General features: G+C 31.1%; 1 protein-coding gene across 3 annotated transcripts in view; it reads left to right on the forward strand.

The window, feature by feature from the left end:
- Positions 1 to 24,507, forward strand: part of LOC143056896 (protein dispatched homolog 3-like) — a 34,098-nt gene extending 9,591 nt beyond the window's left edge. For all 3 annotated transcript variants that reach the window (XM_076230071.1, XM_076230070.1, XM_076230072.1), the window contains 17 exons: positions 92 to 1,041; positions 1,807 to 1,903; positions 2,679 to 2,950; positions 4,065 to 4,225; positions 5,906 to 6,045; positions 6,561 to 6,739; positions 7,157 to 7,339; positions 8,069 to 8,244; positions 10,155 to 10,305; positions 11,017 to 11,298; positions 12,143 to 12,378; positions 12,650 to 12,809; positions 13,358 to 13,497; positions 15,807 to 15,947; positions 17,422 to 17,554; positions 19,072 to 19,238; positions 20,504 to 24,507. In XM_076230071.1, the coding sequence (XP_076086186.1) occupies positions 108 to 1,041; positions 1,807 to 1,903; positions 2,679 to 2,950; positions 4,065 to 4,225; positions 5,906 to 6,045; positions 6,561 to 6,739; positions 7,157 to 7,339; positions 8,069 to 8,244; positions 10,155 to 10,305; positions 11,017 to 11,298; positions 12,143 to 12,378; positions 12,650 to 12,809; positions 13,358 to 13,497; positions 15,807 to 15,947; positions 17,422 to 17,554; positions 19,072 to 19,238; positions 20,504 to 20,875 (3,924 nt within the window). In that variant the 5' untranslated portion in view covers positions 92 to 107 and the 3' untranslated portion in view covers positions 20,876 to 24,507. The remainder of the gene's footprint in view (positions 1 to 91; positions 1,042 to 1,806; positions 1,904 to 2,678; positions 2,951 to 4,064; positions 4,226 to 5,905; positions 6,046 to 6,560; positions 6,740 to 7,156; positions 7,340 to 8,068; positions 8,245 to 10,154; positions 10,306 to 11,016; positions 11,299 to 12,142; positions 12,379 to 12,649; positions 12,810 to 13,357; positions 13,498 to 15,806; positions 15,948 to 17,421; positions 17,555 to 19,071; positions 19,239 to 20,503) is intronic.
- Positions 24,508 to 24,789: the final 282 nt, after the last annotated feature.

Here is a 24,789-nt window from a genome sequence, read left to right on the forward strand (position 1 = left end):
TAGTATACTTACTGTTTGTTTATTATTGCACTAATTATCTTGATATGGGTGAGCAGCTGAGACATTGAATATGTTTAAATGTATTTTTCAGAATGTGAACTAGTACAATGCCATCAAATCACAGATACTCCAGTGTTCCGTTAGACGACCAGTTTGATGAGGAGTTTATTGATCAAGAAAGACAACTCCATCAGAATGACGAACAAGAAAATCATGAAACCCAAAATGAAAGTGATAGCACAGTACGATACTGTTGTAAAATACCAAACTTAAAAACATGTCGCTGCAACTACTTCTCAAAATGTTCCAAAACCTCAAAAATAATTATTGCCATAGTGATACTGGTTGTATTTAATGGATTCTGTATAGGTCTTGGCTGTTTAAGTGTCTTTGTGTTAAAACCGGGTCCAGTTTTAGATAAATCTTACCATGCATTTTCAATTCCAAATCATGTAGCCTCAATGAATTATGATTCTTTTAAACTGGCTGCCAAAAACAGTGTGATGGGTTCCAGTTTCTATAGTTCTATGGAACGTGCTATTTTAAACTTGAAACGACCAAAGCGTGACGCTACTTCAAACTTGAAAAGACAAAAACGTGACATTTACAGTTATAACCTACAATGGAAAATACAGTGGAAAATGCAGGTCGTTTTCTTAGCTGAAGGAGATGATGAAAAAAATATATTTACAAAAGAACGATTGGAATTTATTCATGGAATAGAACAAAGGATAATGAATCATACTAAATTTAAAGAGTTTTGTTTTAAAAATCATCTTATTACTGACCCTGCACTTAAAGGGATACATGACTGTGCGCCATTAAATTCCCTAATGCAGTATTTTTATCCCACTATTGATGGAAGTAACAACACACATTTCGATGGTTTAGGATCTGAGTTAGCAGATATAGAAAGTACAATCAGATTTGCCATGTCCACGTCAGACCATTTCTATTATTTTGTGGACCAAAACATCAACAAAACACATCGTAAGAGTAGGCTGTTGAGGACCGAAGTTTTATTTGGATCACCAATAAAAGGTTTGTGAAATTTCAGTATTTTGTTTGGTACAAATAGTTTAAGTGGGAGAGGGACATGACCTCAGATTACGGATTCTTTTCGTAAGAAATTCCTTAACTGAATTCATAGTTAACATAACATCCTCTCAATTTTACTGCCTGACAGAGGGCTCAACAAGTGTTGGATGTCATGGGTTTGAACCCCAACCAGGTCAAACCATAGACTAAAATTGCTATTTGCTGCTTCTCTACTTAGCATGCAGCACAGTGGCGGATCCAGTCATGCTTCAGTGATTCCCTATATAATCAACCAAATTTTTCCCATGCCTATGCAGCATTATAAAGTAAAACTAGTTGCCAAGGAGTTGGTATAATGTGTTCTGAAAGAGTGACATGTTTTTTTTTTAGGACTTTGTGAACTAACACCATTAGAAATCCAGCTCAGTGTAACAGTTTAGTTCACTGCAGGGTTTAAATATTCTTTACTGTTAATACATTAACATATTCTTGTCCTGCATTACGGTATGCATTTAATTTTCTGCTGGAGATGAAACAGCCATTCATCATCCTAATTTTCAACCTGTACAACATGTTCATAAATGCCAATTTAACAGAATTATAAAATAAGTTAAAAAAATGATAAAAATGAATAGATAAATAAAATTTGGGAAAATTGGGAATATGTCATAGAGACAACAACTTGACCAAAGAGCAGAAAACAGCCAAATGTGTATGTTTAATTAATAAACACTGTTTGAGAATTTACCAAAATCTTTTATTGTTTAGGGTACAACTCACCATATGAAAGGAAGGATGAACAATCTGACAAGTTCAAAGATTTTGTTTTGTCATACGTGGAAATGTTATCTAAGGCTTCTAATGAGTAAGTAGACACAATGTTACTTGTAAGAATGGTTATTAAGGAAAGTGGTAAATATTTAGTTAGCTGCAGATTCATTATTATTCGTTGAATACCAATTTTCGTGGAATTTGTTGGTATAGGTGAACCATGAAATTAAATGTTCATTGAAAGACAAAGTTTCTAAAGGCTTGTATAAAGACTTTAGCAAAATTTGAAAATTAAATGTCCACGAACATGCACGTTTTCCTTCATCCACGAAAATTGGTACCCACGAAAATAAAGGAATCTACAATATTAGATAACAAAGGATTTAAGACACACAAGACAACAATCCAATTCCTTAATACATATATTGTCCTGAACATGCATGAAATATTTGCCGATGGACATTAAGAAACCAACAATCAATCAATCATTAATACTCATGGAAAGAATCATATATCAGCGTTTGACTTTCATATTTTCAAGATTTGATTAAATTTGCAAGTTAAATTTTTTGTTTATTAGTGCAGAAAACAAATTTTCACATTACTTCATATATTAAACTGCTTTGAACAGATTAAAATAAATATACACACACCAAATCTAAACATATATTTTCTATAGCATCTTCTGCAAAAGTACTAGAATTTAATGAAAAAAGTTGTCTGTGGTCAATTCCTTTTAATCTAAGTCAAAGATCTTTTATTTAAACAATGTGTGAATTTGATGGCAAGTTAAATGTTTGTTATTTGTTGAATTTTAATCATATGATCTTTTTATGTTTTTTAAATGCAAAATGAATTTATATTTTAAGAAAAGTGACGATTTTATATGGAGGTAATGAGATATTCGACTATGAAGTTAACAGTGTATTTTGGAATGATGTCAAACTGGCATCCTTCAGCTTGGCGGCCATCTTTATCTTCATGCTAATCCTGACATCATTTTCTGTATGGTTGACTTTCTTTGGATTATGCAGTATTCTCCTCTGTTTCCCGTTAGCTGTGTTTTTCTACCACACAGTATTTAGTGTAGCAGCCTTTGGGATACTGAATGGAGTGGCCGCTTTTGTAATTATTGGCATTGGTAAGATAGAAAGGGAAATGTCTTTTCCAATTTATGATAATTGGAGTTTAATAACCCTCAGCTTAGCCATGAAAATTTACAAATATATATATATATATATCTTAAATACTATATTTCTTGCATTGCCTTTAAAATATCCATCTTTCTAATGCCAGTTTTATAGGAACCAGTAGGGGACGGTCAAAGATATTTGGTTTGCAGTATGAGCATAGGCACATCTCATTTCCATACTGGCTGGCCACTCCTCATGGTTCATTGACTTTGAATGTTTTGCATTCTAGTTGACAAGTATTTCCATTTTAGTTACAACATTTGCATTATACTATCAAAATTATATAAAGGAGAGACATTTCTTTGTGTCAAATTTTAAGAAGAAGCCTGTTTTTACGTTTCTGGTTGTTTGAATAAGAATTACCCTACATTACATTTCTAAATTGAAAGTATAGGTACTTTTAATTTGTGTATGCTGCAAAATGTGTCATGTAACATTCGTTTAAATGTCAAATTCAGATAGTCTGATTTGTATTAATTTCCCTAAAAATACTTCTACATGTTCTACAGGGTGTTTAATGACCTCAACTGCCCAGGAGAGTCTTGCACTGTTGTTTTTCCTATAAAAACAAATAGTTGTATATATCATCAATATTTTTCATAAAAATGTGTGTTTATCACTTACTTAGGGGACTTGTTTTGGCATAATGAAATGTTTGATTTTTCATTTTATAATGATAATTCCATCTGGAAAAGTTCAGTTGTTTCCATTGGAAATGATCAGATAATTTTAAAATGTGTTTCAAAACTGAAAAGGCTACATACGTTTCAATTGGTAAATGTTTTCAATTTGTACTGAGAAGTTATCAAACAATGAAATTTAGAAACCCCATGAATTGATAAAATAAAAAATAAAATAGAAACTCGATGAAATATTCGACTCACAAAAAAATAGAAACCCCATGAAATGTTAGAATGTTCTCTGAGTACTTAAATTGATGGTTCACAAGCACTGCAAATCCACAAAAAATAGTATCCTACTATAACAAATTCACACTAAACTTTACAAGACCTTGGACATTCTAATTATAATCTATTAAATAATCAAACTTTCCCTTTGTAGGTGTGGATGATGTGTTTGTTTTTATCAACATATATCGCCAGGCCACCAATATGAAGACGCCAGAAGCCAGAATCAAACATACACTGGTAACTGCAGGGAAAGCTACCTTCTTTACATCATTTACTACAGCTGCAGCTTTTGCTGCAAACACTGCATCTTCTGTAAGTTGTCTTATAGATATGAATTCTAGGTGCCAATTTCATAGGATTGAGGAAAGTCTGCAAACACCCTTTTTAAAAATTTGTAATTTGTTGAACTTATAAATTACTTTTTTGCCTGTACCAACAGAATCCACAAAAATAGAATCCATTGAATATTGATGAATCCACAAAAAATTGAATCCAACCAAAAATAATGAATCCACATCATATTGAAACTTGTACGTCATGGTGACAGTAGTTAGGCCAGGGTTTTTTAATTTGTTGGTTTACGGATTTTCCCCATGAAAAAGTCGGGTCGGTCAGTCGGGAAAAAAAAGAAAAAAAATATCTTTCAAGACAGAAAAATATGCAAATAAATATATATTTCACCTTTCTGACAATATGTTTGTTATGCTATTTTGTCATCATTTCTTAGATTTTAGTTCGATGAAATTGTATTGCTCAGCTGTCATAAACATCGCATGACATTCTAATAATTTTCCGTACAAAAAAGGGGGGATGCACGGAAAAGACGAAATTAAATTGTCATTTCACAAACAAGAAAAACAGATTCGCGTAGCTCTTTATCAACTCCAGAAAACTTGTTGAAGTATGATCTTCAAGCACGAAAACTGATTAAGAAAAATATGTAAAAACGTCGTACGAAAATAAGTTTCAGCACAAGCGTCAAAAACGAAATAGACTCGTCCACTGGAAAAACGAGAATATCGGGTTAATCTGTTGTCATGCATTCCCGTTTTTTTATCCAAATGGACGATATTTTTTTATTATCTATAAAACAAGAAAATTCAAAATGATTATCTAATATTCAGTACTTTAACTTGATGTCTTCCACCTGTGTACATTTGGACAAGTCTATTTCTATCAGATGATGCATCTTACGGACTGATTACAAATACGGGAAACAAACTCATTGTGTAGTTGGTTTTAAACACAGGTTTCATTTCGCAAAATTATTTGCGCAAACGACATTTCAAGGTCATTTATAATTGATTTGTCAATTGTTAGAAACGTAAACTGGAAGTTTTATTTTTTCACTACAGAAAGTGTTATCAATTTTGTTAGTGATTAAAGCATTTCGTTTCATAAAAAAAAGATTGTTTAATTATTTTTCAGGGATAATGCATTTGTTAAGGTCGGCGGGAATAAAAAAGCATGAAAGTCAATTTTATTTTTATTCTGAAAATCGGCAAAATCGGGTCGGCGGATCCGTAAACCAACAAATTAAAAAATTCTGGCCTTACCTATGTAAAAATATTGTAAATCAATTACTGTAAGAAGAAACAGTTTATCAGGTAATAAACAAAAACTGTGGAGATTGAATGCATTCCAAAAGAGGGAAACATTTTGTACACAGGAACAGCATCTCTTTTTATGCATGCATCACCCACCTTTTAAAATCATAGTTAGCCAAAATAAAATTTCTAAAAAAAAATGAGTAAAAAATAAGACAATTTAGAGTTTAAACATCATAGTCAAAAAATTTCAGCATTACTTAGAAAGAATCTAAGTTTTTATCCTGAATTGGTAGTTCTAGATATATGTATTAATCAAAGGAAAGGTTGTTTTTCTGAATTCAGTAATATTTTTAAAAGGTGTTAGCAGGCAATCAGTTTATGCTGTTTTGTATCTGAAACATTTCATTATAGTTTCTTAACAGTTGTGATTATATTTTTCCAGATTCCAGCAGTGCACCAGTTTGGATTGTTTATGTCCCTGATTGTTTCTTGTTGTTGGGTAACAGTTCTAGTAGTCATGCCTCCAGCATTGTATATTTGGGGTGTTGGAATACAAAGATGGGAAGAACACATTCTCTCAAAGTATGTATTATCTTTTATTTTATTTTATTTAAGAACAAAAAAATTACATATCTATCCAAAAACAGAACTTATTACATTACATTTGTACCAAGTGTACATGTCTTTTCCCTCATTTGATTAAAAAAAAATTGTTTCAAATAAATTCATAAAATATAAATAGAATTGATCACTTGTACGTTTTACAGTCATTTGAATTTGGTTTGCTGTAATAAATAAATATACACTATATATCTTAAAGGCAGAAAAGGAAACAAATTCAAAAGACAGCAACAATTACAAAATACAACATAGAAAACTAAAGACTGAGCAACACTTACCCCACAAAAAACTGATTTTTATGGTGCTCCAGATCAGTAAATTTATTTTTTGATTTACTTATTTCCTGTTTATTCTTTTTCTTTGTTACATGGTTTAAAAGGCACCGATCAAATGAAAATGAAATCATAAGAAGTGTTCTGTTCCATGACAACATAAAGAATGTAATAAATTTAAAGTATGAATGTTTTACTTTTTAGAATTTGCACAAAATGTAATTTCAAAGTTAGAAGCTTGCCAAATGACATTGTGGACTTCGTTGGTGGTAAAACTTCTGATGGGGAATTACAAGTTGGACGTAACCTTCCATCAGCAGATGACGAAGAAGAAGATGATGTACAGCTTCTTTCATTAGATGATCCTATGGAATATTATATTGGTAAAGCATCTTAGTTAACAGTTTTCTTCAAATACAATATTATTATTATAAAAGCTGTTAGACTAACAAACAAGGAAGATTTATATAAATTTTTATCAAAGCAGTTGATAATGTGATATGATAAACTAAATCTTTTAGAAGGTTGTATACAATAAGAAGAGGTGATATGATTGCCAATGAGACACTCTCCACCAGAGACCAAATGACATAAAAATTAGCAACTATAGGTTAAACAAATAAAAATAATATTCAAAAAACCTATTGCAGTGTTTAAGAACGTATCTAAATTTATGCCTGATACACCACATCATAGTTAAACCTAGGTTGTGCTATCTTTTAAAAAAAATCTTTTTTACAGGTACAGCCAAACATTTCTGAAATTGATAGAATAATAAAAAAAAAACTTTGTATTTACAGAACGCTATGGAGCAGATGAAGATGATGAGGTCCTTCTGATACCAGACAATACTCTCCATCGCCAAGGAGCACCACCAAACAGTGCAAACCAGGTTAAAGAATCTTCATTGATACAGTTACTACAGATAGCTCTGTATCATTATGTGGCATTGCCTGTGATTAGGTTCAGAAGAGTTTTCATTGGTTAGTATCATAGAGAGGGAAATAATTCAATAATTTGTTTTATAAATAAAATCAAGAAAACATTGCAGCTCCTGAAGTTTAACTTTAAATAAGAGTAAGGAACAAGAAATATACAAATATAAAACCTAATGAGTAGGTTTGGTATAGAAATAGCAAAACCTAATGTCTGAAGAAATAAACCATTTTACAGTCAGTGGGTATATAGGTGGAGACTGATAGCACTTTAACGAGGGACTTAAAGGGGGACAGGGTATTGAAGGTGCAAGAAAAACACAAATATAAAACCTAATGAGTAGGTTTGGTATAGAAATAGCAAAATCTAATGTCTGAAGAAATAAACCATTTTACAGTCAGTGGGTATATAGGTGGAGACTGATAGCACTTTAACGAGGGACTTACGGGGGTACAGGGTATTGAAGGTGCAAGAAAATAATATGCTAAAAGTTACCTTTATATTTATAGCAGTTTGAACACACACAATTTGTACATATATTTTGGTTGATGGCAGAGAAAATGTATTAACAATAGATTAGTACAAAAATGTCCCAAACTGTTTCAATCAAAGATAAATGTTATGAATAGAGTTACTGTGGATTATGAAATACATATTATATTTACTAGACACCTAATGAGCAACTCTTTTTATTTTTTAGTTTTATAAAGTTTTCAGATGAAAGTAAGAAAAAGATGGAATAAAAAAATTATATTTTTTTTATATCTGTTTTGCAGGATTCTCTATACTAATCATGATAGCATCCATAGTTTTAATCACACGTCTTCATCCATCGACTAAACCACCACAGATATTCCGTGAAGATACAAACCTCCAAATGTTATTGGATCTGAAATCTAGTATGGGTGTTATTGACGAGATATCTTGCTCTCAGTGTTCTGCTATAAATGATGTAAGTCTTATTACTAGAATTCATGTAATTATTATACTGCAATGCTTAAAATCTTTCCACCTCAACTGATAATTCCAACACACTTTTCTCAGGTGATGATAAGCGGAATCACTTTATATATTTCAGCAGCTGGAAGGAGCTTTTCAGATTTGTGGGACGGAAACAGATTTTTTGCTGGTTTCGTTCTGTAGAATCAAGTGTAGTAGCTTTTTAAACAACTACCATGTTTTACAGTCTTTGCAATTGGTTTTACAGCCAATTTCAATGAGTGTGTAGACAAAGGTATTATCTTTGGTTAGCTTGCTTGCTAGCTGAACCATGAAGTCATTGTTAGGTTAGGTAAACTACTCTCATTAAAGAGTAGACTAGTCCGACAGATAACCAATCTATCTGTCTGTAGGACTAAGCTACTTCAAAAGGAGGGTAGTATACCTAAACTAACAATAACTTCATGGTTCACCTAACAAGCAAGCTAACTAAAGATATTACCTTTAGCTACACACTCATTGAATTCGGCTGTAATGGGAAATACAATTCGTATAGAGTGTCTGTAGCGGTAAATTTCTGCACTATTGTATGAATTGCTGCTAATTTTTCTATAAGTTCACTTCAATGTTACAGTTAATTCAGACTGAAATGCAATAACTACTGTAAATTCAGAAATTATTGCGTGCATTTATTATTGTGATTTTGTCATTTTAGACTATAATGCAATTTTAATTTTTGGAATATTCAGAAAAATTCTGTTTGATTCATATAACAAAATTCAAAATGCAAGTTTTAACAATTGCTCCCTGTCGCATTTTTCGCAGTAATAAAAACATCACAATGATTTCTGAATTTACAGTATTATGTATCACGACTGTTTAAATCAAACAGATGTTTTTACTCTCATTGATTTACTGACAAATACGGAAAAGCTACTTTAATAAAAAAATATTGACTTCTCAATCATCATGTGAATACTGCAAAATAGCTTTACCCTTCAGTCACAGAAGTGCTTTCGCCAAATTTAGATGTGGTGTTGCTCCCCTAAGGATTGAAACAGGGAGATATGAAAATATTGTTTTAGAAAACAGAGTGTGCCATATATGTGACATTTTTATTGAAGATGAAGCGCATGTTTTATTAAGATGTCCTCTTTATGACGATTTTAGAAACCATTTATGTTATGTTGCTGAAACTTTTAATGATAATTTCAATACTTTAGATGATGACCAAAAGTTAGTGTTTTTATTCTCAGATGTAAATATGATACGTGTGTGTGCCAAAACCTGTCATTTGATTTTAAAAAGGCGTAGAAATTTTATATATTGTAAATAGTATTTTATTTCATATTGTGTATTATATCTATGCATTTTAATAGTCTCTTATAATTCTGTATAGAATGGATCTCATTTTATTTAGTGTTATTTTACAATGTATAAAGATTGATTGTACTTGTTGAGAGATGAGACTTTTAAAATAAAACATTGAATTGAATTGTGAACATGAAAAAAAATTAAACTAAAATTAATGTAATCCATCACACTTCAGCAGTACTTTAAATGCACTTTAGGGTTGCCTTCATTGAGATAGCGTCACAATGCCACCATCACATTTTAGCATAACCTGAACACAAATCAGCGTTTAACCAATACATTTCAGTGTAATCGTTGAGGTTTGACGTTCCATCACAGTTGAAAGTCCTACAGTTCTTTAATGAAGCCCAATTTAGAAATCTCAATTAATTAACTTTGTTTCTTAAATGATTATAAAAAGAGAGAAAACAGTTTGCAATCATTCTTTTTTCATTCTTTTTTTTTTAGTAAATCAAATATTCTTTCAATTTCCTATATATTAACATAAACTTGTTTCCTAGAAAAAAAATATATGTTTATAAATTTCAAGAACATAATTTTTTATTGCAGGTTCACAAGCATAATAAATACAAGCCAACCACTAACAATGGACATTCACCTAATTCAAAAGATGATCATCAACATGTGGTTCCTATGGCTACTACACTAAGACCAAAGCATGTAAATCCTATAGCTACAACACCCAGACCAATGTCTTATAGTAAGTATTTTGTCATAAGATATGGGATATTGCATAGTATCAGGGCCACAAATATTTTGTTAAGCATAGGCTCAATTTATGGACTACAGTGTAGTATCAAGGCCACACATTTTTAACTTAGCATAGGCTAAATTTATGGGAAACAATGCAATATCAAGGCCACAAATATTTTAACTTATCATAGGCTTAATTAATGAGATATAGAGTAGTATAGGGGTCACAAATATTTAGGTAAGCATAGGCTGAATTTATGAGATTATCATAAAGTACAGTTTCATGGCCTCAAATATTTAGCATAGGCTTAACTTATGAGATATCATATAAAAGTCTCAGGGGCTCAAATATTTAGTTTAGAAAATGCTTAATCTATGATACATAACACAATATCAGGGTCACAAATATTATTTTTAGAAAATGCTTACTTTTTGGACATTTTCAAGGTCACAAGTATTTGGTTTAATAGCATAGTCTTAATTTATGGAATATAACATACTATCAGGATTACAAATATTTTATTTTGAAATGGCTTATTTTATGGGCATAATGCATTAGAAACTAAACCGTTGATATATGATTTTACATGTATCCTTCATAACTCTGTTAAATTGTATAGAAGGGGTATACATCTTGAAACACAGTTATAACAAGTATTAATTGTTCAAATACTGTAATCCCATAAGATTTCTGAAGTTAAATTCCTTTTTATTTTAGAACCTCCAGAGTTTGACATGAGACCAAGCAATCAGTCAGTCTTAGCTGGTCGAAACATGTACTTTTATTGTTCTGTAAAAGGATATCCAGCCCCTTCTCTGAGCTGGGAAAAAGATGGTCAAAGAATAACGAGAGGAGAAGTGAAACAAAGGCACATAATATTAAAAGAGGAAGGGATATTAAAGTTAGATGGTGTACAAAAGACAGACCAGGGGATATACACGTGCATAGCATCTAATGAGAGAGGAGTAATAAAGGCATCAGCTAGTTTGACTGTTAATGGTATGGTTAGATTTAAATAATGGGGATACAGAAATAAGAAGTTTTTGAAACCATCCATATTAAAATGTTATTGAAAATAACACTATAGAAAAAGCAAAAGAAAAAAAATAATTCCTAAAAGGCCAAGGATGTTTAAGAATCAAAACAGTTGAAGAGCATTATGACCAAAAGAACTTAAACTTTTGTTAAATCCATCTAAGATTAACATATAAAGGAAGTTCGCTTGTCATGTTTTGGAATTATTGTCAGATTTTCAGAATCCTCTGGTTTTATCCATTTGAATGCCTTAGAAAAAAATTTGCCCATTGACCCCCATTTTTCTTTTTATAAATCTTTTACATGTATCATTATAAGCCATCTGTAAAAGTCTTATAAAATCGTTGTTATTTTTTCATAGTTTTTGAGCACCTTAACTTGTCAATGGTAAAGCTATGAAAAATCAAAAGAGAACATTTTCCCGCCAAATTTTCAATGGCTTGTATCTCGAAAACAAGAACCTTGACCTATAATATTTTTTTGCTCTTTTGGTTCCTATAATAATCCCCTATCAATATATACTAGTGTTATGAAAAGCTTGTTATTTGGAAACTGAGTAGCGACCTTCCTTATTATTGCGATTTTTGAAGACTGAAAAAAAATGTGAGATTAATTATTGCACTTTTCAGGAAAAGCTTTGTGCATATTTATGTGTCAGAATATGAGTTCTTATAATAGCGATAATCACCGAGGTGCATTATTCGCATTAATGAAATCCTTACAATGAGTTCGAAATTTACAGTATTCAACATCAATAATACATGTACCATTATAACGGAAAAGTTACATTGTATTTTTGTGTTTTCAGGTTCATCAACACCCATGATATATCCAGCAACAAAACTACCTCCACCTATAGCTAAAACTTCAGTAGCGACACCCAAGTCAGTACCAGAGAATTTTGACATGTGTAAGAAAGCTGATTGTACCAAGACCAAAGATCGACCCATGTTAGAGACTGGTGCCACAGTTTATGTAGTGTTTGGTATATCTGGCTTAGACCAAAGTGGTATAGAACCTGGGCATGTCATGCAGAAAGATAAGGTATTATTTTTAATTCAGGGGAAGATAAATGAAAAGATTTATCATGTGAAGTAATTTTTTATCATGTTGATTTGAGAGATAAAATACACATGTTGCAAAACAGTAAGCTCATATTGATGATATTGATGCAGAAATTGAAAAATGTATTGTCTTAACTTTTTCGGTTAATTGAATTAATCGGCAAATATGGAGGATATTTTTCTTACTTCTCTGTATTTTAAATCTTAAATTGAATATACTGTCACCAAAAAAATTGTTATTTCATTTTCAGGGAAAGGTTATATTTGATCCGAATTTTAAGAAGAATTTCAACTTTTCAAGTAGTTACCAGAAGGGGATCTCAACACTCTGTAATATTTGTAAACAAGTGTCATCTATGCCAAATCTAGTGAGAAATGGTAGTGCTCAGTGCTTCCCAGATTATATGGCAAGTTAGTATTTGAATAAATAAGTATTTTACTACCCAATATTTTGTCTCACCTTGACTAAAATGGCATCTGTCATCATTTTTCATCCTACAATCAGTTTCGTAATGTGAACTTTATAAAAAATGATGTGAAAGTAAGCAAATATAGTCACAGTAAGGGCTTAAACTATGAGCTAAACCCAGACCATAACTATAAATTGCCCCTTCATGACAATATATGTAACAATTCAAACAAGAAAACCAACAGCCTAATTACGGTATTGCAAGTGAGTAACCAATGACAACCTCCGAATTACAGGATCCTGGCACATAAGACATATTTGGGAAGGCTAAATAACCATAGTAGTGTAAGAACACAACATACAACCAAGCTATAAAAATCTGTTGTCATAAATCGTTTATGAAAAACATTGTGTGCATAATAACATTCAAATAATAAAAAAAGACTTCTTGTTTGGTTATGTTGGCATTATTTTATATATTTGCTATTCACTATTGATGTATTTCACAACAATAAAACATATAAAACCTAAAAATAATATTGTTTTTCAGTGCAATATATACTTAATCGTATCCCAGCGTGCCATGATTTACCTAAGCCTGTAACAGTTTATGGTAGACAAGCACAAGCTCATGTTGTGGGTGGTTTTCAGAACAATTCTCTACAGTGGTGGGCATTTGCTTTTGAATCTGTAAGTATTATCAGTAATGAAAATTGTGTTAGTCAGTTTTAATTGATGGAATTATCCAGAGAGAACCAGTATTTCAAGTGGAAAACTGAAAATTCAAGTCAGTTAAGATTGGAGTGGAATACACCTGCCATGTGTAGGATTCAAATCACAACCTCCTAGACCACTCTGCCACCGAAGCCAGGTTCCAATTGAATTCAGATATGAGTTCTATAAAGAGAAAAAATATGAAGTTACAACTTTAGACCTTGATTCTGTTCAAACATGCCTTACTATATTATAGTTCACCTGATGACCTTAATTCAGAAATTAGCAAAAATCCTAGCTTATAGTAAGCTATAAAGGCTATGTGATGATAACCCTAGCTTATAGTAAGCTATAAAGGCTATGGGATGATAACCCTAGCTTATAGTAAGCTTTAACATGTCTTACTATATTATAGTTCACCTGATGACCGCAATTCAGAAATTAACAAAAGCTTTAGCTTATATAGTAAGCTATAAAGGCTATGTGATGATAACCCTAGCTTATAGTAAGCTATAAAGGCTATGTGATGATAACCCTAGCTTATAGTAAGCTATAAAGGCTATGTGATGATAACCCTAGCTTATAGTAAGCTATAAAGGCTATGTGATGATAACCCTAGCTTATAGTAAGCTATAAAGGCTATGTGATGATAACCCTAGCCTATAGGAAGCTATAAAGGCTATGTGATGATAACCCTAGCTTATAGTAAGCTATAAAGGCTATGGGATGATAACCCTAGCTTATAGTAAGCTATAAAGGCTATGTGATGATAACCCTAGCTTATATTAAGCTATAAAGGCTATGGGATGATAACCCTAGCTTATAGAAAGGCTATGGAATGATAACCCTAGCTTATAGTAAGCTATAAAGGCTATGTGATGATAACCCTAGCTTATATTAAGCTATAAAGGCTATGGGATGATAACCCTAGCTTATAGTAAGCTATAAAGGCTATGTAATGATAACCCTAGCTTATAGTAAGCTATAAAGGCTATGTAAGATAACCCTAGCTTATAGTAAGCTATAAAGGCTATGTGATGATAACCCTAGCTTATAGTAAGCTATAAAGGCTATGTAAGATAACCCTAGCTTATAGTAAGCTATAAAGGCTATGTGATGATAACCCTAGCTTATAGTAAGCTATAAAGGCTATGTGATGATAACCCTAGCTTATAGTAAGCTATAAAGGCTATGTGATGATAACTCTAGCTTATAGTAAGCTATAAAGGCTATGTAATGATAACCCTAGCTTATAGTAAGCTATAAAGGCTATGTGATGATAACCCTAGCTTATAGTAAGCTATAAAGGCTATGTAATGATAACTCTAGCTTATAGTAAGCTATAAAGGCTATGTAATGATAACCCTAGCTTATAGTAAGCTATAAAGGCTATGTAATGATAACCCTAGCTTATAGTAAGCTATAAAGGCTATGTAATGATAACTCTAGCTTATAGTAAGCTATAAAGGCTATGTGATGATAACCCTAGCTTATAGTAAGCTATAAAGGCTATGTGATGATAACCCTAGCTTATAGTAAGCTATAAAGGCTATGTAATGATAACCCTAGCTTATAGTAAGCTATAAAGGCTATGTGATGATAACCCTAGCTTATAGTAAGCTATAAAGGCTATGTGATGATAACCCTAGCTTATAGTAAGCTATAAAGGCTATGTGATGATAACCCTAGCTTATAGTAAGCTATAAAGGCTATGTGATGATAACCCTAGCTTATGGTAAGCTATAAAGGCTATGTGATGATAACCCTAGCTTATAGTAAGCTATAAAGGCTATGTGATGATAACCCTAGCTTATAGTAAGCTATAAAGGCTATGTGATGATAACCCTAGCTTATAGTAAGCTATAAAGGCTATGTAATGATAACCCTAGCTTATAGTAAGCTATAAAGGCTATGTGATGATAACTCTAGCTTATAGTAAGCTATAAAGGCTATGTGATGATAACCCTAGCTTATAGTAAGCTATAAAGGCTATGTGATGATAACACTAGCTTATAGTAAGCTATAAAGGCTATGTAATGATACAATGTAAAACAATTTGAAGAGAAAACCAATGGCCAGATTTATTCAAATACTTTAAAGGGAGATAATCATAACAACCCTAGGATTAAAGACTCAGAGCTTGGACAAGCACATAAAGTTCCACAAACATATAAAAAGCTTAAAGTTACTTTCTAAGCATATCAAAAAGTTCTGTAAGAAATACATTTTCACAAATTCAAAGACAGGTATTTGGAAGACACTAAAGATGATTTTATATTTTTCAGACAACATCAAAAGATCAATCTTACTTTGAAGCCTACAAGGAATACTTGAAATGGGAAGAACTGATGAAGAAAATCAAACAGGATTATGAGAGTACACAATTTGTACAGAATGTTTTCCAGACATCACAATTTTGGCCTCAGGTTGGTAACTTATATATGTTTACTAATTTCTTGCACATGAAAATAATGTGCACAATTTATAAGTATAAACTTACCCTTTCCAGAGCACCTGAAATCACCCCCATTACTTGATTGGGTTTGTGATGTTCAGTCTTAGTTTTCGATGTTGTGTTTTGTGTACTATTGTTTGTCTGTTGGTCTTTTTTTACCCACAGGGCTGCCAATTTATTTTCAACAAATGAGTGTTTGAATGTCCCTCTGGTATATTTCACCTCTCTTTTCTAAATTTCGTGCATCAGTAGTGATTTTCTGGATTCTCATTAATTGGGAACAATTCCAATACTAGAAAGTTTAAAAGTAAAGGATGTATCTGTACTTGGAATATCTTTATGACTGAAATGAGTCTCTTATGATTAGTTAAATTGAAATTTATCTAAAGTCAACTTTGCCTGAGGTAGTTGGAACTTACTTTCCTAAAAATTATAAATTTATAAACTTGTCAATACTGTTTTGTTTTCACACAAGCTTTTAAAAGTTTTGTTAGTTGTTCATACCTGTCATCCCCTGAAATTGAAAATGCAGGTCCCTACATTCAAGATAAAAATATCAGGTCATAACGCATACAAACTATTTTCTGGTTTAGTTTTAAGAGTTATTTTTATATACTATAACATGTACATGTTCCACTGAGTTTCCTACTTGTTCAAATAGAGATAATCATGTCTTAACATCAAACAGCAACATTGCTAAAGTCTTTCCTCTCTACTTACATTTGAAAAACAATATAGAAGAAATTCATTATTTAGTTGACTAGATGAGAATACTTATTACTATGCTGCAGGTCGTCATATCGGGGCCTTTTATAGCTGACTATGGGGTATGGGCTTTGATCATTGTTGAAGGCTGTACGGTGACCTATAGTTGTTAATTTCTGTGTCATTTTGGTCTTTTGTGGACAGTTGTCTCATTGGCAATCATACCACATCTTCTTTTTTATATTTGAAAGTATTCTCTAGATTACTTTCTGTTTTCAGATTAGTTCCTTGTTTTAGGATTAGTATCTCTTGACCAAACTAGTTTTTGGCTCCCTTATTTGTTCTAGTTTCTGGATTAAATTCAGATTAGTTTCTGGTTCCTAGATTAGATTATAGTTTCTATATATCCGTTTATGATTTTCAGATTAGTTTCTTGTTTCCATATTAGTTTCTCATATCAGGGTTAGTTTCTAGATTTCAGATTAGTTTCTGGTTTCCTCATTGACTCATCCAGTTTGTGACATGAAGTTTTTTCTTATTTTTTAAGTCACAGAAAAGTTACACATACATTTTCCAGCCAAAAACTGTTTCACAAAATTGAATCTGTCAACAAAATGCCTAAGATGACATAGACAGAAAATAAAAAGTACCTATTGCCTTGTTTCATTCATCTTAATTTTGCAAAATTTCATTTTATTAAGAGGGAGATTTAATTTTCTTATTTTCTTATTAAATTTTAGGTAATGATGGAAGTTGTAGCAGTAAACAGTGCCATCTATAGTTTGGTCTTCTCCATGGTGATATGTTTAGTAGCAGTAGCCATCTTTACAAGTCATGTGACTTTATTACTTATTGTATTCATAACCATATTAGGTAAATGTGCTATGATACAGTAGACTTATTGATTTCTGATGCATCTTAATTTCATGACTGTTTTTCACAAGAAATAAGCATATTTATGATTTTATCAATTTTTCATATAACCATCTTTCAATATTATTACTATCAGAACGAATCCAAAGTCTTCTTTGCAATCATGCCTCATCTCTTTATTTTATATTAGAATAAACATATGTGGGTGGTTGCATTTTCCTTAGAATTTTGTAAAAAATTTAAATAAAATGAAATTTTTTAATTATAGATGGTTATGGCATATAGGACATAAAAAGCTGCCTTCCTTTATGGGTTTAAATCTTGAATGCCCTTACGGATAAGTTATGCCCCTTTACAAATGGAAAAACAAAATGCAGAATTGTTCATTTCCATTCTCTAGCTTAAGTATATGCCACAACCAAATGTTATGAATCTTATACCCAATGCTTATTACCACATAATACAGATCAAGTTTGAATATTGGTGGCACCATTTTAAATTTAGAGTTACACCCCTTTACAAGTTGAAAAATTGCTGATTTTGGTCTCCATTCTCTAACCTAAAATTACCATCAACCAAAGGTTATGAAACTGACACTTAATGCTGATTACTGCAAAACAAGAGTGATGTCTCTTTAAAATGTTGTATGCAAGTTGGGGCATCATTTGTGTCCCATGAATGCATTCCCCATTTATATTAAAAAAAAAAAAAAAAAAAATCACATGTAGATAAGGTTAATTAGATATACCAAAAAATCTATACATTATTTAAGAAATAATTCATGGGGGCTTGAATATATCGTGATTTTACCACGGGGTTGGCCCTTTATGACAAATATTTTACCCTGAGCAATAGGGAGGGGTAAAAAATCGGTATAAAGGGACAACCTGTGGTAAAATCACGATATATTCAAGCCCCATGAATTATTTCCATTCTTATAGGACAATTACAGCAATTGTTTTGGATCGAAGAACTCTTAGGTGAAGACATCATTTGCCATTCCCATATATAAAAGCACTATTAAATTGACGTAAAAGAACAGAGCAAACTGAATAAGTGACAGGCTTAAACTATTTTCAAAATATTAAGATAGGTTTGGATGAATCTAAATGATGATTGTACTTATATGTCTTATATGTATACAACAAATTGCTTATATAACACATTTAAGCATAGTTTGTTTACGTTTCCTTGTTGTGATGATTTTCGGTTTCACAAGCATGTATTTTCCCCTAAAATGCTTACATTCTGACGTCAATGAACTCTGACATCATTGTTCTATGACGTCGGGTAGCTATTCATATGAAAAAGCATATTATGTGGGAGTGCGATTGGAACAGCCCAAACAATATATTCAAATTTTACCACGGGTGTGTTCTCAAAGCATTTGACGTAAGTCTTGTTAGAATTTAATTTTTATTACAGAAATGACTTGCCTGGTAGCTGGTATATTTTACTTGGCTGGTTTGGAGATGGGAGGAGTAGAGATCTTTACATTATTTTGTTTTTGTTTACAGAAATGATTTGCCTGGTAGCTGGTATATTTTACCTGGCTGGTTGGGAGATGGGAGGAGTAGAAGCTATATCCCTGTCTATACTGGTAGGATCGTCGGTTGACTATTGTGTTCATTTAGTGGAAGGTTTCCTGCTGGCTGGGAAAGCTATTCCTGATAATTTGAAAAATGTAAGTCTTTTTTTTTATCTTCACTTTTTATGCCCCATTTATGGGCATTATGTTTTCTGGTCTGCACCTCCATTCGTTCGTTCGTTTGTCTGTTTGTCCGTCTGTCCCACTGCATGTTAAAGTTTTTGGTCAAGGTAGTGTTTGATGAAGTTGAAGTCCTATCAACTTGAAACTTAGTAAACATGTTTCCTATGATATGATCTTTCTAATTTTAATGCCAAATTAGAGATTTTATCCCATTTTCATGGCCCACTGAACATAGAAAATGATACTGTGGATGGGGCATCCATGTACTTGGGACATATTCTTGTTTGTATTACAGTAGTTCTTTTTCCTTAATTGATTGAAAAATGTCACATATTTTTTTCCTTGTCATAAATTCACCAAAAAGCACTTTATGTTGTTTCTTGCCATAAGTCAAACCCATTTCACCAATCCTTTTCAAACTCAAATATATTGTTTCTAATGGCAAATAGAGTTATGCCAATTTTTTTTGTATTATATGCTTGAAAAAAAATCTATTTAAAATATAGTTTTCTGTCATTTTGACTGCCACTTGTCTATGTAATGTTCTATGGATGGTTTCTTGTCTATGTAATATTTGGGGTATATTATCGTCTTTCTTTCTTGAGCTTAGAGTAAATGGTTATCTTGCAGCATCTTTAATCTCTTCATGAGAGAGTTGCACTAAATTAATATTTTTTAAATGTTCATATTCTGGATTTTTTTTAATCATCCTTGAGAAAGCAATTTAATTTATAGCTGACTTTGCGGTGTGTGTTATACTCATTGTTGTAGGCAGCATGGTGACTTATAGTTGTTAATTAATATGTCATTTGATCTCTTGATCTCTTGTGGAGATATATCTCATTGGCAATCATACCATATCTTCTTATTTTTATTCTTCTCATCTTTATTATTGTGTACTTTATTCAAAGAGAGAAATTTAATTCTAGATACAGTTTTGTCACCGGTAGTTTGTCCATCTATATTATATTGTAAAACTATAAATATTATTCCTGTAGAAATTATTCGGCTAAAAAAAAGACTTGATTTTGTTTAATTGTTAAATAATCAATGTAATTAATATGTAATCACTTGTACGATATTGAACTTAACTGTACTGCTCAAATTTTTGGGCGTCATAATTGACAATAAAAAACTTTGTATTGTATTTGTATTGTATTTGTATTGTATTGTATCTTAGTCACCCTTTAAGCTATTTATTTTGCATTATGATAAAGATCATATTTTACTTTATCCAGGATCATGCTGGTTCTAGACAGTGGAGAACAAAAGCTGCCATTAGCCATATTGGAGTATCTATATTTAGCAGTGCCATGACAACCATAATTGCTGCAATACCTTTAACCCAGACAACAATATTACCATTTTCCAAATTTGGACAAATTCTTGCCATTAATTCATCTGTATCCATTGTTTACTGCCTGACTATTTGTGCCGCATTTTTAGCATTTATGGGACCAAGTAAATTTGTATGTAAATGGAAATCAACATTGAAAATGACTATCGGTACATGTGTAGTGATAGGTTTATCTGCCCTTGGATTGTTTATCATCAGCAAATGTGGTATTTTCATACCAGGACCAAATGGTGGTGCTTTATTTCCTGAATAATATTTTACTACTGTGGATTCATTAATATGGATACCTATTTTCATTGATTTCGTGGGTAAATGTGAACCATGAAATTAAATATCCACAAACATGTAAGTGTTCCTTAATCCATGAAAATTGGTACCCACGAAAATAAGTGAATCCACAGTATATAAATTGATGCATGTGATAACCTTCTAGCCCATATAGTCAAATTTAAACTTGTGAGTGTGAAATTTTTACAATTTTAGCTGAACTTATTGAGAGTTTTAAATTCTTGATTTGAGGTTTACATGTTATCATAGAAATTTTATAATACGCTGGCAAATCGTGATGTCATTAAGTAGGAGTAATCATAAGCTTACCTCATAATATTTTTTAGGGTAATAGATTATTGGTTTATTTTTTTTTTCTATTTTGGACAAATGAAACCGGTAATATTTTTATTGAAGAAGATCAGTATTAATACATTCCAACGAGTATGAAATGAAATGAACATATTTTTTTTATGTTTTAATCTTAATTATTCATTTATTTGAATAAATACAAATGGCTTAAGTGTCTTGATACCTCCAATTATTCATGCTTCCATGTTCTGCATAATTTTAAAGTAGCTCAGTGTTTATTACAAGGTTTTTCCTTCTTGATAAAAAATCTGATGGACATTAATGAACAAAATCTTAAATATGATGTTTGTTTTTATAATGCTTTATTATCATTTTCCATGACCTATGTGTTTATCAATTTGTTTTCATCTTTTCAATTTATGCAATTATTTTTCACTTATAAGTTTTTTGTTTCAGTCTCAGTACAGCATGATGGTTTTAACTTGCGGATTTTAAAAAACTTTTAATTTTCAGTTTTCTAATGAAACATTTGATCAGATTAATATTTTATATCAAATATAATTTTTTCAACAAACAATTACATTCATTATTTTATTTGTATAATGCTTATTTCTTGCAAATTGAGAACAGAAAAAAATCATAAATTAATAGATTGTTTTCTTTTTAAATTGATGTTTCAAATTAATTTTACTTATAAATGATATATACCTTTTTATTCACATAATTTTATACATAAATTGTATGATTTCTTTTTAAAAGAAATGACAAGGGGAGGAAGACAAAGTAGAGGGGCTTTTTAGAATGAGAGACACTTAATATCTTATTTTTGTTATGCATTGAATTTTATATGGGTATTTACTTTACCTCTTTTTAAAGAATTTTTATCTACATCCATCATATCTTATTAGAAATGCCTCCAAATGTTCCTGGAAAACTCTTTGATAATTTAGATAATTACAAACCAACACATGATGTGGGTTATTGTGTGGTAGGGTGAAATTTGTGTGAGTGCAAAAAAACCTTGAATTCTTGATTCTGATCTCTAATGTGTGAAAGTTGTCATAAAATAATTTTGTGTGGTATAATCATTTTGTTTTTATTAAAGACTTATACCAGTATTGTGCATCATATCTTCTGAAAAAATAAAGATCTGAATTGTAGATTTTTTTACATCAATGACATTTATGGATAAGAAATGTACTATTTCTAATTTTTCTAAACCCTGACATGACTAAATAATACAGTCACCTATTTTTTATTTCTGTAAGACCTACCTACATCCTTCAAAAGGAGAATCTTTAGTGCCAATTTTCTAATAGTTGTAGAGTAAGACTTTGGTTTGCTTGCTTGCATTTTTTGTAAGTTATTTGAGTTAAACTTGTATACAACATATACTTGAATTTGATTAGAAGCTAGTAAGACTGAAGTGTACATGTAAAAAGGTTAAATATAAAAAAGAAGATGTGGTATGATTGCCAATGAGAAAATTCTACTTGCCTATATTGTTTTCATTTGTCTATCTTAATGACATTGATTGAGCAAAGCAAATAAGCCAACCAAAGTCTTACTCTACAAGCGTTAGGAAATTAGCTCTAAAAATGTTTTTCACTGTTTTCAAACCCAGAATACAATATTTTAATATGTTTAAGTGTGTTTTTTTAAGTGAAAGTCTGATACTGATAGAAGGACCAAAGATTTACATAATGCCATGTGTCCATAATATATTTTTGTTTATAGTATATGGATTTTAATGTGTCTAACATACATGTATCTCTTATTATATTTTAATTTTTTATTCTGAATCTTTGAATACAGGAAGTTATTTTTCAATATAAATTTCACTAGCATTTACATGTATACTTAAATTTGCAATGTTGATTCTATGGTATGATATGAGGCAGGTGTTACCTATAAACGATGATTAAGTCTGTATTAGTTTTGTGATGTACTTTGGTAATCAGTAAAGATGGCAACAAGTACTAGAGTACACTAGGAATCTCTCTCTCACTCTAAAGATGAAACACTCAATGTGTCAATTACATGCTCAGATATTGAAAAAAAACATTTTTGATGTGTTTCCCTGAGCCATATTTAAAATTTCCTCCTTATTACAATAAAAGAGACAATCACTAAAGCTGGCCTCGGGCTGCAGGATTTTCTCTCTATGTTGACGACTCATTGATGGCCCTTTCCATTCTCTATTTTACTGTTAATTTTGATAGCAAATTAAGCGGTACAAAAGTAAAGCTGTTACAAATGTTTTCTAAAAAAAGTTCAATTTCGGATTTGGCTACTCTAGTACTGTCAATTCATTTATTTCAGTGGGTATCAAATTTTATTGAATGAGGAACAATTGTTTGTTTTCCTGGATATTTGTTTTCATAGTTTTGAAGAAGTTTGCTAACAAACCTACAAATTATAACACATGTATTAAGAAAAAATGCTGAATTGTATATGTATATACGACACGAAAAAAGTCCCAAAATTGTAGTAAATGGTATTTTTGTTTTTCATATGAGCATAATCAAAACATGCTTCTTTAAAAGCAAATGCTTGTTTGTAGCTATGCATCATGGCAGATATTTTGTGCTAGTTTTCTTTTTATAATATCATTTTCTTATTTATGATGGTTATTATTTCTTAAAATAATTTTATTTTGATGTATTGCTTATTGATAGATATTTATATATATTTTAATATATACATAGTGACCTACATAGTTGCAAATTCCTGCTGTATTGTTTTAATTGACATCACATTGATTGATTGATTGATTTTTTCTTACTGAATGTCCAGTGGCAAATATTTCTTCCATATTCAGGAAGTAAATATTTGATAGTCATAATATGGTGAAATGAATGGAAAATCATGGAAATGACTTGTGACTTATAGGACACACATTATTTATTAATATTTGCTCCAAATTACTTGAAAATGGTTAATTTAATTTGTTGTATGGACAATAAACCTTGAGATCACCTCTTATCCTTATATTTTAATGTTTTATTATTTATTTGGCTTTTGCTTATATGCTTAAAGTACGTTTTAGTCAGGAATTAACCTGATAGCAAGCTTATGACATAATATAATTATGATATGAAATAGATGGTTTATTTTACAAATATTTTTTTTAAATGTTTCAATTAGTGTCATGTTTTATTCCTTCAGAATCTTCATATCATGACATTACTAATTGTAACCATCTGAATATTTTCATGCTGTTTATATATATGCTATACTTTATGGTAAAGTATGTTTTTGAATGTGTTTATGTGTCTTGTTAAATAAACAGTTGCTTTTGTTGAATATGCAATTATTTCTCTAGTATATGTTAAAAGATGTAGTATAAGTGCCATTGAGTCAACTTTCTTTCCAATTCACAAACTGTTAAGGTAAATCATTATAGGTCAAATTCAGGCCTTCAAAACGGAGCCTTGGATAACACTGAACAGCAAGCTATAAAGGACTGTATATATTACACCAACTCTATAAATACAATAGTGTAAAACCATTCGAACAGTCTAATATATATAAAAAATGAGAAACAAGTAACACTAATGAACCACATCAATAAACAACAACCACTGA

This window comes from Mytilus galloprovincialis, chromosome 13, assembly GCF_965363235.1.
Source record: "Mytilus galloprovincialis chromosome 13, xbMytGall1.hap1.1, whole genome shotgun sequence".
In the NCBI taxonomy this organism is placed as follows: Eukaryota; Metazoa; Mollusca; class Bivalvia; order Mytilida; family Mytilidae; genus Mytilus; species Mytilus galloprovincialis.